Below are 17,212 nucleotides of genomic sequence, written 5' to 3'. Positions count from 1 at the left end.
TGTAACACACTACCCAAAAACTCTTATTTAAAGGAACATGTAAATTATTTATTTTAAAATCATCATACAGTTTCACACATTCTTCATAAAACATTCTTCTCATCTTAAAATTATGCATAAGAAATTGAAAACATCAATAACTCAACAAAATATCTTATACTTTTAATAAGAACTTAGTTTTATCATAAGAAAATAAATCCAACAAAATTCTCAAGAAACATCAAACAACTAAAAACTTTGTCCCGATTTACACTATCAGAACAAAATTCAGAAATACTAAGTAAACTCAAAACGATAAATAAAGGTTTTTTCTTTACCCACCTCCCTATGGGGTCACCCCAGCGAAAATCCCACTTTATCCCTGCTTCGAAAATGCATTTCCGAAATATTTTTTTTCTAAATTTTTCCAGATTTCGGAAGAGCACTTCCGAAAAAAATCCCAAAAATTAGGATTTTGATTAATTCGGAGATGCATCTCCGAAAAAAAAATTAAAAATCCCAAAAATTAAAAATTTTAGGATATTAATTAATTCACATATCATAAAGTTAATATAATTTATGAGTAATGAATAATAATAATTATATATTTTGATATAATTTATGAGTTATGAATAATAACTATTATATATTTCTATTCTAATTCATATTTTAAAATTTAAAATAATTTTAATTAAAAAATTAAAATAATTTCACTTACAAAATGAGTTATAATTTTCTATTTATATATTTACAAAAAAAATTAAAAAATGAGTGTTTTAATTTATATGTTTATATATTTATATAATAATTATAATAATTATTATATATTTATATAATAATTATAATAATTATTATATATTTATATATTTATATAATTATTATTAAATAATTATTATATATTTATATATTTATATATTTATATAATTATTATTATATATTTATATATTTCTATTCTGATTCATAATTAAAAATGAGTTAAAATTTTTTATTTAGTTTAAAAAAATTAAAAAAAGATTTTGTCTTAATTTTATTTAATGAATAAATTTTATATTTAATTATATATAATTCAAAATTTACTTATGAAATTAAAATGTTTTTGATTTATATAAGTTAGTAAAATAATTTTTAACTTTAAAATTGTTTTGGAAATTTTGATTCACCTTGATTTTATTGATTGACCTTCATTTTATTGATTCACCTTGATTTTATACCTATTAATTGTATTGATTCACCTTGATTTTAATTTTTTAATAATTATTGAATTCTTTCGGAAGTGTATATCCGACACATTCCAAGACCAATTTGGTCTTGGAATTTTTCGGATATGCATCTCCGAAGACATCCCTCTCCCAAAAAGGAGTGTTTTCGGAAATGCATCTCCGAGAACCCAAAAAAAGGGGGTGTTTTCAGAAATACATCTCCGAAAACACCTTTTTTTCGTGTTTTCGGAAGTGCATTTCCGAAATAAGACAAATTTAAAAAAAAAACATTTCGAAAATGCATTTCCGAAGTTAGGGGTATTTTGGGTTTTTCACCAGAGGTGACTAAGAAAGTAGGGAGGTGGGTAAAGAAATTTCCTAAATAAAAACGAAGTAGGCATCTACACTAATCCTTCCACGCAGCAGCAACTAGTTCTCATCTACATGAGTATTTGTATTATCGGTACAACAAGTCACACAGACAAACAAAAAGGGGTGAGAAATATGTTCATAATGTTAACGGTGCATATAAACAGTTAGGATAATTTAACAACAATATTCCTCAACCTCATAAAATAGTTCACAGACATAGAATAATCACAGATACAACTTTATGTAATACAATATGACTCATCACTACTAACTCATGCATGTGGTATCAAGTTTTTGGATTTCAGAGCTTTGATACTTATTGATCCATGCCTATGCTTTCCTCATTTAAACTAATGATTCCACTAAAGAATCAGAGGTCCGCCTCTGGTTACTCATCTAAACCAACGATTCCACCAATAAATTTAAGACACGAATGAATATGATGTATGAAATTCAACTGACAACGTCAATACACTACTTAATAACGGTTCCTCGTCTGAACCGACAACTGCGTCAATATCATAAAATATTATATGTTTCTGTCTATAAATTAAAATAAACTTGTTGACCACAAAATAAACTGAAATATACTTTTGTATTTAAACTGAAGTGTAAAATATTTTTACACTATTAATCAATCACCATTATTTAGCTAATTAAACTATTCTTTTATTTTAAAAAGATTTAATGACATGGCAGATTGATAGTTTTCTATTGGATGACAGTGTAAAACTATTTTACATTGTCGGTGCACTACCTTTTAACTCTTTGGGAAGAGAAAAGGGGTGATGCACTGACAGTATAAAATATTTTTACACTGACAATCAATCACCACCATTTATCCAATTAAAGCATTCTTTTATTTTAAAAAAATTAATGACATGGCAGGTTGATAGTTTTCTGTTGGATGACAGTGTTAAACTATTTTACATTGTCAGCGCACTACTTTTTAACTCTTTGGAAAGAGAAAATGGGTGATGCACTGACAGTGTAAAATATTTTTACACTGTCAATCAATCACCATCATTTATCCAATTAAACCATTTTTTTATTTAAAAAAAATTAATGACATGGCAGGTTGATAGCTTTCTATTGGATGACAATGTAAAACTATTTTACACTGTTAGTGCACTACCTTTTAACTTTTTGGGAAGAGAAAAGTGGTGATGCACTGACATTGTAAAATATTTTTACACTATCAATTAATCACCATCATTTATCCAATTAAATCATTCTTTTATTTTAAAAAATTTAATGACATGACAAGTTGATTGCTTTCTATTGAATGACAATATAAAACTATTTTATACTCTCAATACACTACATTTTAACTCATTTGAGAATGTTAGTTTACTAAAGTATGTTTTAATTTTTTTTAAGATAATCATGATTTCATTTTGTTTAACTGTGTACTTTTTATTATTTAAATTAGTTCTATATATACATTTCTTATAAATATTAAGAAAGAAAATTATATATTATTATATTATCATAAAAGAGAAAATTATATACATTGAGTCAAACGTATGGTAGCATGCCATAAAAGATAGAGGTCCCCTACTGGACTTATTTTTCAGCTATCTATGTCATTCTTTAATAATTCTTTATTACTTCCTTTAAATATAAACAAATACGAAAATCTCGACCATATATTTAGAAGAGGAGAAATGGTATTTTGGTTCTTTGTTCAACTTGATGTATCCAGGCTTCCTTTGCATCTACATACATTTTAGTATGTAAATGGTAAGTTTGTCAATTTTATTAATACTCCCTCCGGTTTTTATTATAAGTCGTTTTAGACTTTTACACGGTTTAAGAAAAATAATAATTGTTGTATGAAAATGAGAAATTATGAAAGTTTTTACAAAATTATCCTTCATTAATGACATATGGAAGATAAATTTATATAATTGAAAGGAGAGAGAATAATAAATATTTAAGGATATAATAGGAAAAGTAGCATTAATTATTCATTGGAATTGTAAAGCGACTTATATTTAAATACAATTTTTTTTCCAAAACGACTTATAATAAAAAACGGAAGGAGTATGTATTAACCAAAGCTACTTCAATGCCTTTTTCTTAAGGTAAAGGATTAAGAAAAATAAAATCAAAACACCGTACTTTATACGGTGTTAATTGTCAATTTATGTGTCTCTTAGCATTTTTGTGAGTTGTGTTAAGAGTTGTCGAAATGGGTCTGTCTCATTGGATTGGCCTATAAGTCCAGTAATTTAGTATAGGTCGAGTCGCAAAATATTTTTAGAAAATATGATTCTATTTTTTATGTTTTTCATAGACCGGGCCATATCAAGCGGGTTTCGGTTTGACCCACTAAAAACGGTTTTGGTAAATTTTGCAAAAAAAAAAATTGAGATGATATATGATTGCATAAATGTATTGTCAAGTGATAAAGAAAAGTTAAAGAGGATGAAGATATATTTTCTAAGATTATGTGATTAAAGAAATGATTGTAAGATGAAGAGAAAATTTAATAAGTATCGGTAATAATATTAAGTTACTTTGTACTTTTACATATTTATTTTAAAATCTAATAGTTCAGATTCATTCACATGTTCTCATATAAAAATGTCATTATCATAATATACGTGATATATATATATATATATATATATATATATATATATATATATATATATATATATATATATATATATATATATATATATATATTGATTTGATGAATATTTTAAACATCACTCAATTAAGTTTATGATGACTCTCTATTTATGTTATTTAGCTTTTATCCATTAATCCTTTTATAAAATTAAAACTATAATATTGATATACGTGCCGGATTGGCCAATCGAACTATACAGATCTTTGAAAAACAGGTCAGACTCATTTTCTACCGTCCATTAAGCAATCGGGTCAGACCGAACAAATCCATATAAACATTTTGGTCCACCAAATTAAAATGGGCTGAGTCGAATCGGCTCATTTGACAACTCTAATTGTGTTACATTAAATCAAAATACAACTAGAAATATTGTCTTAAGTTGTGTAACTCTTCATTAAAAAATATGTCAAGATGAAGCGGATTACTCCCTCCGTTTTTTATTATAAGTCGTTTTAGACTTTTCACACAGTTTAAGAAAAATAATAATTGTTGTATGAAAATGAGAAATTATAAAGGTTTTTACAAAATTATCCTTCATTAATGACATATGGAAGATAAATTTATATAATTGAAAGGAGAGAGAATAATCAATATTTAAGGATATAATAGGAAAAGTAGCATTAATTATTCATTGCAATTGTAAAGCGACTTATATTTAAATACAATTTTTTTTCCAAAACGACTTATAATAAAAAACGGAGGGAGTATTTAACTAGTGTTTTGGGCAACTCTCCAAAAAGATTGGTCTAATTTATAAGTTCAATTTATGTACAAGCAAGTCAATCATTTATGTCTAGGTGGACTTTTATTTATAGGCGTCACACATAATACATAAGCATGTCCTCATTCTGTCAGGATCGTCAATATGTATTTAACAATCGTTCGTGTTCCATGTTGAAAAAAATTAAAGACAGTTATAGTCACTCTTATATTACCGCATGACTCAAGTTATATTAAGACACACTTTCATTCATACTTGTAAAATTTTATCTTAATGGACTCGTTGGAGTGTTAACTGTTAAGACATGATGTATTTTAATTTGAGCTTATTTGTATTATTATTTAGGAAATTTTTCATTTCACTCCTATATTTTTTTAGGGATTTCAAACACAATTTTTTTTTAAAAAAATTTGGAGATATATTTCTGAACGTTCTACATTTTATTTTTTTTAAGAGGTGTTTTCGAATATGTATTTTAGAATTCACCAAATTCACTCTTTTTTGCGAAAAACGTATTTTCAAATACGCGATTTTGAAATATTTTAATATTTGGTCTTGGAATTTTTTCAAATGCATTTCTAAATTAATCCAATATTTATTAAAAAAATTAAAATTAATGTATATCAATTGTATTAATTGTATAATTAATATTAATTAAGATATATAATTAAATATATATCGTTTTAATTCAATTTTTTAATTCAATTACAATGTTTATATTATTAATTGAATAATTAATTCTTATAAATTATGTAAATATTTTGTTTGGTATTTTTGTAATTTTAACAAATTTAACTTTTATATTTTATTAAAAATTGATACATCACACATGAATATATATATATTTTATTAACATTATATTTTTAAAGTTCTATTATATCAATTAAATTGATAGTCATGTATATAAACTATTTAAAAAATTTAGAGTCTACAACTCATATATACAACATATATTTATCTAATTAATATTTTTAATCTGAATTCTTTTCCATATCTTCTAAATAAATATAAGAGTAATTAAAATATATAATTTGTAAATATATTCTACTAATTTCTTCGCTAAATTTAATACTACTTTATAATATCTTTAGAAAAAATTGTATATTTTAACAAATATATAATTTAAGATAAAATGTATACATGAAAAAATATTTATCAATAAATAATTACAATTATGTTATGTATACTTACAAATATTTTTGTAACATTTTTTAAAAATCAATCACTTAAAAATTTGTTTGGACATACAATTGATACATGAAACAAATACTTTGTTATCATAGATTACTTAATTTTTTTCATTTTTTAAATAAAAATGAAAATAACTAGAATATACAAATTATAATATTCTTTTATAAAAATCATACACCACACATTAGTGTATTTTATAAACATAAAAGAAATCAATATATTTTACATGGATAATGGAATTAAATTGATACCAGAACTCAAATCAACCAAATCATTTCCAACAGAAACATCACCAATTGTAACGGTCAAAGTACGTTGAATGATTGCCCTACAACTTATCAAGGATGATGGTTTCTTGATCCGTATATCTTTTCTTCTTTGTGAGAATATCCTTCATGAACTTCGCATATTTAGGTATTTGCTCCAAAGCTTCGAAAAAATGGAATTTTTATTTGCAATTGACGAAATATATCCATGAATCGAGCATAATGCCTTTTATTGTCTTTTCTTGTAGGGGCATGAGGATATGACAAATTTCGAATCGATGGACTCACTGCTTTCTTTTTCTCCTCTTGAATTTTTCTTCTTCTTTTCCTCACTTTTTTCTTTCTCTATTCCTTCTTTTTCAATTCTCTCATTTTCAACTATAACTCCCTCATTTTTCTTTGGTTTTACTTCTTTTTCTACCTCCTTCTTCTTTCCTATCCTAACTTCTTCATTGTCAACCTCATTACCAACCCCATTTTCAACTACTCTACCACTCTAGTCAAAATTACTTTGCAATGCTTCTTAGAATTAGCTTGAGTATTTGCCGAAAATGATGGTCCACTTTGTTGATCGGCCAATTGCTTGGCTAGTTGACCAACTTGAATCTCCAAATTCTTTATAGTCGCCTCATTGCTCTTTTGATTAGCCATTGACGTTTGCATGAATTAAGTCAAAGTTTCTTCCAACTTAGAAGGTTTTTCTTAAGGGGTGGATTTTGGTAAGGATTTTTTCTATTGGAATTCTCTGGTCTCCATCCTTGGCCATATTGTTGATTGTTTCCTCTTTGTTAGTATCCTCCTTGATTTTGATAAAGAACTTGCCTTTGTTGACAGCCTCCTTGATTTGGTTGCCCATGAAATTTGCTTCTTCACTCACCGGTGGACAATATTCGATAGGATGCTCTCCGCTACAAAGCTTGCATAAGGCAACTTGCTTTTGTTTGTTGGGAAGCTCTTGAAGTTCTATTAATTGTTGAGGAAGTCTTGTCATTTGCTTGGTGAGTTCCTCCACTTGTTGAGAAAGTAACTTATTTTTAGCTAAGATTGCATCATTGGTCCCCGATTCAATAAGTCCAGGTTTCCTTTGTGAATACACTCTATTATGTTGAACTTGGTGATCATTCCGCGCCATTTTTTTAATGATTTCAATTGCTTCCTCCGCAGTTTTTCCCATCAAATAACCACCAGCAATAGCATCCAACAAGAGTTTTGGTTGAGGTTGAAGACCATTGCGAAAGATGTGTATTTATGTGATCTCATCGAGACCATGACTTGGACACTTCCTAAGCATTGATTTGTACATCTCCCAAGCTTCATTAAGATATTCATTTGCACCTTATGAGAACACCGATATATCCGTCTTGGCTTCCATGAACCTTGATTGTGGAAAAAATCTCTCAAGAAACTTTTCTTCTAAATCATTCCAATATGTCATTGTTTGAGTAGATTGGTCAAGGTATCAATCCTTAACCTTCCCAATCAAAGAATGAGGAAACAATATTTTAAACACTTGCTCTTCCTCAACTTCGGGAGCTCCAATTGCGCCAGCAATTTCATATAACTTTGTAAGATGAGTGTAAGGATCTTCATGATCAAGACCGGTAAAAGGACTTGCATACAAAAGTTGAAGTATGTCGGTCTTCATCTTAGAATGTATTGCATTGTTAGAAGTTTGAGCAAATTGAGCATTGCGCCTAGGACTATTAGTGCAAGGAGCTCTAGGTGGTGGTAAGGGTTCAACCATAACTTCTTCAAGAGTTTGAGATGTTGAATAAGTAGCAGCTTCTTGTCTTAGTCTCCTTTTTTTTGCTAGTTGTCTTCTCCTTCTTGTTTTGTTATTAAGTCTACAACCAGTCCTTTCAATCTCAAGATAAAAAAGGAGTTGATCTACAGGTACACTTCCTCGCATAAACAAAAAGCTGAAGCACTAACCAAAAAAGTGAGAAAAGACTAGGAATCAAAGTTTAATAATAATAATAATAATAATAGTAATAATAATAATACAAGTAACTCTCAAAAACAATAAAACTATTGCAATGCTTGTAATATCTAAACGTCAATCTCTCACAACGACGCCATTTTGTTTAAAACACTTTATAGGACAAGTATTTGCTTTATCGTTTCCACAGGGATTGATGTGATATTACTGTTGTTCTACAATTAAAAATGTTTTGAGTAAGGTTTTTGGTAAAGTTTGAGTAACGGAAAGTTTCGATTGCATGAAAATTAAGTAAGGACAGTATAATAATTTTGAACGATTTGAGAAAAGCGTGTCAAGATTAGGTTTCGTTAACTTGCTTTATATATATTCAATTAATCACGTGTATGAACTTATTAATGATTAATACAATTACATATCCTCTTGATACCGTTTATCTCTAAAACAATATTGTGAGAATTATCATATTAACCACTAGACGATCTCTCATGCCAATAATCAACATGATAATCTTTAAAGCTTGATACAAGTTATTATTAAGTTGCAACTTACAAATCTATCTCTAGAGTTTGTTTATTGATAGATGAATATCTCTAGGTTAAGGTTTGAAAATATCTCTCAATAGTGATTCAAATCAACAAATAGTACACAAACAACAAGATATTCACCATATATTAATCATCAAGTAAGTTCATACACAAAAGATCAAAAGAAATACATACTATACAAGTTAAACTACCTATAATCTTGACACAAAAGAGATTTAGCTATCCATAGCCATGGTAGCTTCAAAAACAAGTAACAAAAGAAGATTGACTAACATCAAATATCAAAGATGAAGATGGATGATGCTTGGAAATCTTGATGAAAATCTCCAAAGATGTTTCTCTCTCTCTCTCTCTCTCTCATACTATTTTTATGCCCTGGAAAAGTTATGAACAAAGTTGGTGGAAAATATAAAGATAAGGTCACAAAAAATATCTACAAGTGCCTCACTCAAGTTCCAAAAAGTAATTTCTCACTTAGCCAGCTAGTCTCACTAAGTGAGCTTGCGAAAATATCTTGGTCTTCAAAGATGACCTCGCTAAGCAAAATGCCTTCGCTAAGCGAGCTCCAAAATGTGGCTCAGTTATGTTTCTCCTTCTCCTAGCGCGCTACAGGCTCGCTAAGCAAGCTTGCAAAAATTTGCTTGATTGTTTTGGACTTCTTGACTCTTCTAAGCATCCCTCTTGCACACTTTAAGTCCCAAAACTTGCTATCTTCAAAAAATCCTACAAAATGAAAAGGAAACATAAAGAAACTAACAAGTAATCAATATAAGCTTATACTTATTTATTTACATGAATTGAATGTATAAACACTAGAGAATTATAAGTTGCAAAAGACCTCAAAAGTATGAACAAATATATAAACAAATTGGCCTCTAACAGCTCGCAACCTCTATTATGTCCGTCTCACACCATTTTTTGCAGGAATGAGCATTTACATAAAATTTTACATTTTAGGCTTAAAAGAAGCAAAGCTCGCGGGCGTTCTTTGCCCTGCTCTCATTATTTTATGCGACAGGGCAAAATTTTAGGCCTGCACTCTTAACTATGGCCATCCCGCCCTGTTTTTTGTGGACTTTTGTAGGATAGGTCTAAACGGGATGGGCATTCCCGTTTTTCACTCCTAATAAAAACCATCCCTTTTTCACACACACACACACACTCTCTCTCTCTCTCTCTCTCTCTCTCTCTCTCTCTCTCTCTCTTCAATCTGATTCCCCATAACCTTCATCCGAAAACTCACCCATCTTCTACCACCTTCAAACATTTTTTCCAGAAAATCCATAAATTCTTCAACAATCTTCATCCACATTTAACATTTTTTTAGAAAACCCAAAACTTCTTCAACGATCTTCATGAAACCTTTAACATTTTTTCCTGAAAACCCAAGAACCCCCTCAAACGGTCTTTATCAAACTTTCAACATTTTTCCAACAAAACCAAGATTTCCTTCAACAATCATTATCAACCTTCAACATTTTTCCAGAAAACTTCACATTTCCTCACAATACTCAAAGATTCATATCCAGTTTATCAAAATGCTCGTTCATAAATACACAAATCTTCATCAACAACAGACACCTTCCAAATCTCTATAAAAATATTATTCACCTATTCAATCATCCACAACGACCTCCATCAATTTTCCAGAAAATCATCATGATCTCTTTAAAAGCCCCAAAGATTTACATAGATCCGTTGTTAATTTCCAAATATTCTTCAAATTCTTTTTCAACAACAAAAAGAATACCCTAGATTCTAATCCCTTTTCTATTTCTTCCAAAATCATCTCATTCTTTCAATCATGGCTGACAATTCAAACAACAAAAAAACTCCCTTACCACCCAAGTCTCATAAATCCTACTCAACCAAAAAAGACTCGCACGACGTTTCTGATCAACACCAAAATACACATAGAGCTTTTCAATATGATATGCCCAACCATTTCTCTATGCATCCTAGTGACAACCCTTGCCTTGCACTCGTCACCCCTTATCTATCAAATATCAACTATCATTCATGGTCCCGCTTTGTAAAAATGGCCCTCCTTTCTAAAAATAAGTTAGGGTTCATCAATGGAACACTAACTCGTCCCATTACCTATGATAATAGCCAAATCGCTTGGGACCACTGCAACACCATGGTAATGTCATGGTTAACTAATTCCGTCGAGCATGGAATCTCTGAAAGCATTCTCTAGATTAATACGACATTGGAAATCTGGGAAGAACTTCCTGAAAGGAACAATTAGGGGGATGTATTTCACATATCGGACCTTCAGGAGATAATTTACTCTCTCGAACAAGGTGAATCTACAATTACTTAATACTTTATTATACTAACGAAATTGTGGCAAGAATACGATAATTTCCGCCCTCTTCCACATTGCACCTATTTAACACCCTGCAATTGCCAACTCCTTCCAAACATCAAAGCTTATAATGAAGGTGACTATGTCATACATTTTCTCAAAGGTTTAAATGAAACATATTCGCCTGTCAAATCTCAGATAATGCTGATGCATCCTTTACTTTCCATAAACAAAGTCTTCTTACTACTTATTCGACAAGATCGACAGCAACAACTCAACAAGCTTGTTGCGAACTTCAACAAGCAACCCTTCCGTGGAAAATATTTTGATCAAACTCCCAAATCCAACTCCAAGGGTCGTGGCAGACGTCACAAAGTTTGCTCCTATTCCAATAAAATCGTCCATACTATAAAAGTTTGCTTCAAGAAGCACAGACTTCCTCCTTACCTGAAGAAACCGACTGTAGCCAAAGTCTATAAACACTAATAATTAGAAGAGAATATTGGCTTCACACTAAATCAATAGAAGGCCCTATTTGACCTGCTCCAAAAAACTCAACAGGCCTCTACATCCACCATTTATCATCTTCACTTTCCCACTAACAACACTCCATGTACTTCTATTTCTATAATTTATTAAATTAGATTTCAACTAGCTGAGATCAGTATATGTATTTTTTGTAGTTTAGGTTTTGTTTGGTAAAAATAGTAGTTGATTGATAATCTAGCCGATAGCTTATAGCTTATGATTGGCGGCTGATGATCGATAACTTATAACTTATATAACTGATGGTTGATGACGAATAACTGATAAGCTAATTAAAGTGTTTGGTAAAATTAACAGCTCAACAAACTTATAAATGTAAAATAGCATAAAAAACATTTAATACATAATTATTTTATTTTAAATTAAAATAAATTATAAAGGATAAAAGTGAAAGAAAAAATGACAAGCTGTAAACTATAAGGTAAAATGTTATTTGAAATAACGTTAAAAAAATAAGTTATAAACTAGTAAAATAGATTATAAGTTCGTGATGAAAAAATTGTTATCAAACATATCTAAATGGTCAGATGAACTTATAAGTTATTAGTTATAAGCTCAAAAATGTATTTTACCTTAGTGGAATATGATATTAGACAATTTTATACTTTATAAAGTAGTTGTGATATGTATCTCTATAAGTTTGGTTTGAGATAAGTTTGACTTTGGTTAATTGCTTATCGATTTGGTTATAAAATTATTAGTAAAACACAAATCCGGTACACCAATCATACATAATGATTTGGTTATTTTAACTTCGATTCGATAGTTTAATTAAGTTCATGATATTTTTGACCAACCCTAATCGAATAACAAACAAATTCACAAACCAAAATAACTAAACATGATATAGTAAACGACATGGATCAGATTTGATATATGATGGACCTGAATAGCTTGTCGGAACCAATCAAACTATGTTGAGTTGACCACCAGCGATCAAACCTGCCACATCCACTCGCCATCGACCTTCATTGGTGTCTAGACTAATTTTTAATTTCCGCAATTTTAAAATAAATTTATTTTCTCTTCATCACTTAAAAGTATTAAAGCATATTTTTACCAATTCTACTTGAGTTTGCTGTTGACTTGAAAATAAAAATTTGATTATATAATCGCTTGAAAAGATAAATAATCACTGTTGTGAAATAGTTGAGTTATCCACGAACTTTGAAGTTGAATAAGTACTTAGGAGAGTTGTCACATATCAATAATGTGCAACACAATAATTGCGGTTACATATTAAGCTATTAAACAGAATCTTATCTATGCTGGTGTACATGACACGTACATCTTATAATTTCCATAGAAACTCAACAGTATCTTCACAAATTTGTACATTTCTCCATTAATACCCTCAACACAAGAACTAAACCCAAGGGTCAATTTTGTAACTTGGATTCAATCCTAAAAACCATCCAACCATACCCACGAGCGAAACGAGTAAGCATTGGTCCGCTCCCTCTACACAACAAGAACAAAATCAGAAACTGAAACCAAAAAATTTGAAGAAAAAAATGCAATCGCTATCGTTAAGTAGTACCAGGAGTTTAGCGGGATTGCGGTTAATGGGTCAAGAAACGAGGCTGAAGAGAAGGAGTAGCAATTGTGTAATTGTGGCATGTGGTAATAATTCGGATAAAGAGACTCCAACCTCGTTTCTGTCCCGGACCCAAACCTACGCTCTGTTGAAACAACAAATGGAAGTAGCGGCAAAATCAGAGGTTAGTAATAGTGTTTTCTTTTTGTCATTGTCGATTGTTGAATCTGAAATTGGAAGATGAGAATTGAGGATTTTGTGTAGGATTATAAGGAAGCTGCTAGGATTCGTGACTCGCTTAGGTTGTTTGAAGAAGAAGAGCCTGTTTTGCGGTTGAAGAGGATGATCAAAGAAGCAATTGCTGATGAGAGATTCCAGGTGCTTACTATTATTATTGAATAAATCGAATGCAACTTTAGTTTCACATTGAATTTTTGAATTTTGTGCAGGTGTGTTTTGAAATTAGATTTTTTATTCGTACTAGTTAACTGCAACCGCAATTTAAAACCATTTTCAATAGCTCATGTTTTTGTAGGAGATGACAGTAGCACCACATCTTCTCTACTGTTGGGGTAACGCCTATAGGAGGGAAGATGATGGAAAAAAACTTAGGTGGTTTGGGCATATAGAGGGAAAACCTGTGGATTTTGTGGTAAGAAAAATAGACTAGATGGAGAGAAGACAAACAAATAGAGGAAGAGAAAGACCTAAAAAGACTATAAGAGAAGAAATTAAGAAAAATCTCGAGATTAACGATTTGGATAGAAACTTGGTCCTGGATAGAACATTATGACGAAAGTTGATCCACGTAGACGACCCCACTTAGTGGAATAAGGCTTGGTTGTTGTTGTTGTAGTTGTTACTCGTTCTTATCAGTAAGTTAGAAATGATATATGATGTATTTAAACCGATTTCAAATTTGTTGGAGTATGGTTGTACCTCTGTGACCCCGTGTTTCAAAATTCTACTGTCGTTATTTCTTTCAACCTTCAACTCAACCATTTAATTAAATGCTGTACGTAAGCACATCTAGTCGTCTACTGTCTCTCAGAACTCCATATTCTGTTTCGTAAGTAATTTTGTTTTTGGCATTCTGTCAGATCAGCATACCGCGCATATTTCAGCTCTAATTGACAACTTTAGACCTATATTTACATTTTTTTATATTCTGGTTGACACTCTTTCTTTCCTTTTATTCTTTCTAGGATGCAGCTAGTTATCGTGATGAGCTAAAAAGAATTGCTCCACACTCTCTTTTAAAATGTTCCAGTGATGCTACAACATTGGTATGATCACTTCTTTCAGTTAGTGTTTTATAGATATTTCTTTCTTTGATTTAAACTATATGACGAAAATTACAATGAACTTAGAAAGTTTTCTTTTTCGGATGGTGTTTTAAAGTTGATTGCATCAGTAGAATAATCAACTTAATACCATATTACCATGTCTTGAAAATGGAATATTGAATATCATTAAACTGTGTGGATTGAGCATATATCTATGATATATACTCCCTAGGTTTCATAATTCGCACAAAAATGTTAAATTTTCTTCTATGGTAAAAACTGTTTATCTTCCCATTCGGTTTGCAGTGATCTGTAATGAAAATAGAGTTTCATTCCATTGTTGTCTTCAAGAAACCTGTATTTCACTTGATACACAACAAACTTATACATGAAAATAAGAAATTCAATTTTTGACATTTAATTTCATCTTATTCAGGGAGTTAGGGTTCAAGTCAGGAGTGTATATATAGAAGGCAGAAGTCAGCCTTCAAAGGGGCTATATTTTTTTGCATATAGAATCAGAATTACCAATAACTCAGATGACACCGTTCAACTTCTTAGAAGGCATTGGATTATAACCGACGCTAATGGGAAATCAGAAAATGTATGGTGAGTTAATTATTCTTTGCTATTTTGTTGTGTTATGCTTCCGAGGTGTCTTCCTTTTCCCTTTTAAATCAACAAGGCACTTGGTTAATGTCGAACAATAGCTTTGATTTATGTAACTTATCTAATTTGGTAAATAAAGACCTGGTTTAAATCTTTGAATATTCAAGCTCAACATAACTTGTGTGTTTTATTTTCTACATGACAGGGGCATTGGTGTTGTTGGTGAACAGCCAGTACTTCTTCCCAAGACTAGTTTTGAGTACTCTTCTGCATGCCCATTAAGCACATCAAATGGTAGAATGGTAAGCAAGTTTTCTTTTTCTTTGTTTTTTTCTGTCTGGTTGCAATTTCCTTGCATAAATCAACATATCATGCCGCAAGAAAATAATGCAAATGTGAAAGCTTTATTTAAGCCATGTTTTACATGCTTTCAAATGATGGACTGCACCATATTTTCCTTTGATTCATAAATATTTTTTTAGCATTGTCACATAGGGAGTTGGTATCATGATTTTAACCTCACAACAATGTTCCCTACATCTTTATGAGTTGAAACTGGTGTAAAATTGACAAATTGTACTATTATGACATCCGATGATTGCACTTTGATTGCTTAAGTTAAGACTCGTTTGAAGGCTATTTATTTGTGTCTTGATCAAATCCAACATTAAACCAGGAATTTGTATAATAATGCAGGAAGGTGAATATGAGATGATCCATGTTGATAGAGTAGGCTCGCGTTCATTTAATGCGGTCATTGCCCCGTTTTCCCTTGCTTTGCTAGGCGATGATGACTGCAATACTATTTAAGATTGAACTGCAGCATCACCTTCAGAGATGTCCATTTACTAGCTTCTAGAGTATGGGAAGGAAGGATTATTGTTCTCACAACCAATCGGAGAATAAATTTTCCGGATGCATGTGTCTTGTTGAATGGAAGTATGAAAAACTCAAGAAAGAAATCAATATTTATACATAGTATAGATCATAGACTGTTGAAATTATGTTCTGTTTCCAACTCCTACATACCCAAAAGAGGAAAAATAGAAAATTGAATCAATTGATGGTGATTATAGCTTAGTTCAACCATGAAGAAGTAGATGTTGGGTTGTAGTAGTTTTTAATGATTCTATGTGCTTACCTAACCATAAGCACGTAGCATTTGAATATAAGCAGTGTTATTAAGCATGATAAAGTAATTTTGAAGTTTTACATTGGTTAAAAATGAGCCAAGTCTATATAACAAGAGAGAACATATTCATATATTTAAAAGTATCTTATAACATGTTTGAAGTTGTGTTTATTTTGACAGGACTAAGAGTGTATATATATATAGGATTGTACTGTAGGATGATCACATTAGGTCCCAGAGCTGCTTCATTCAAGCCATTTATTCATCATCATTATCTTCCATTTATTCAAATATTCATATAAGAATAAGCAAGAGAAAAGAGCATGGAGAAATTGAGATAATCATTTTATCTTTATTCTCTCTTTTTCTTTTTGCCCTGTCACCCCTTTCTCTCCCAACAATAACACTTTATTTTCTTTGTCACCAAGTCATGACTCATGCATTGAAGCAAAACGATTCGTATTTCTTGGAATACATGAAGCATCTTTACTCCAACCATTCCAATACAAAACCCAAACACAATTCTTCCTTGTCCAGTCCTTTTCCTCTCTCTTTCTCTCTGTCCAATTTCTTAAAATAAACTAATACTATTAACCCAAGAAAAGTTCACAAAAACATGCATGTCTTTTGTGTTGAGTTAAGACTAATTTAATATTTGCATGGGATTTAGAGCAAGATTTTTGTTGGATAACAAGAAAAGCAACACAAGAAGCTTATGCTCCACGCACACCATCTTTTTCTTTCCTATATACAAAGCAAAAGCATTTCTTCTCTTCTCTCTCTCTCACCTCCACTACCTGTGTTGCTTTATACTTTGCAACTTTCAACCTTTTCTTTGCTTACCTATGTTACTTCTTTATATTAGACACATTAATAAACAACAAATATTGTCGGTTATGTGTTTCTGTGTCAAAATCTATCCAAAGTTCAAAATA

General features: G+C 30.5%; 1 protein-coding gene across 1 annotated transcript; it reads left to right on the top strand.

Moving 5' to 3' along the window:
- Positions 1-13,036: 13,036 nt before the first annotated feature.
- LOC131636225 (uncharacterized) lies at positions 13,037-17,115 on the top strand. The gene is made up of 6 exons (XM_058906868.1): positions 13,037-13,434; positions 13,515-13,628; positions 14,456-14,536; positions 14,973-15,145; positions 15,351-15,447; positions 15,842-17,115. The coding sequence occupies exons 1-6, from the start codon at positions 13,228-13,230 to the stop codon at positions 15,953-15,955; spliced, it is 786 nt and encodes a 261-aa protein (XP_058762851.1). The 5' UTR covers positions 13,037-13,227; the 3' UTR covers positions 15,956-17,115.
- The last annotated feature ends 97 nt before the right edge of the window (positions 17,116-17,212 follow it).

The sequence above is a fragment of the Vicia villosa genome, linkage group LG1, assembly GCF_029867415.1.
Source record: "Vicia villosa cultivar HV-30 ecotype Madison, WI linkage group LG1, Vvil1.0, whole genome shotgun sequence".
Taxonomy (NCBI): Eukaryota; Viridiplantae; Streptophyta; class Magnoliopsida; order Fabales; family Fabaceae; genus Vicia; species Vicia villosa.
This window is presented reverse-complemented; position numbering and strand designations above follow the sequence as displayed.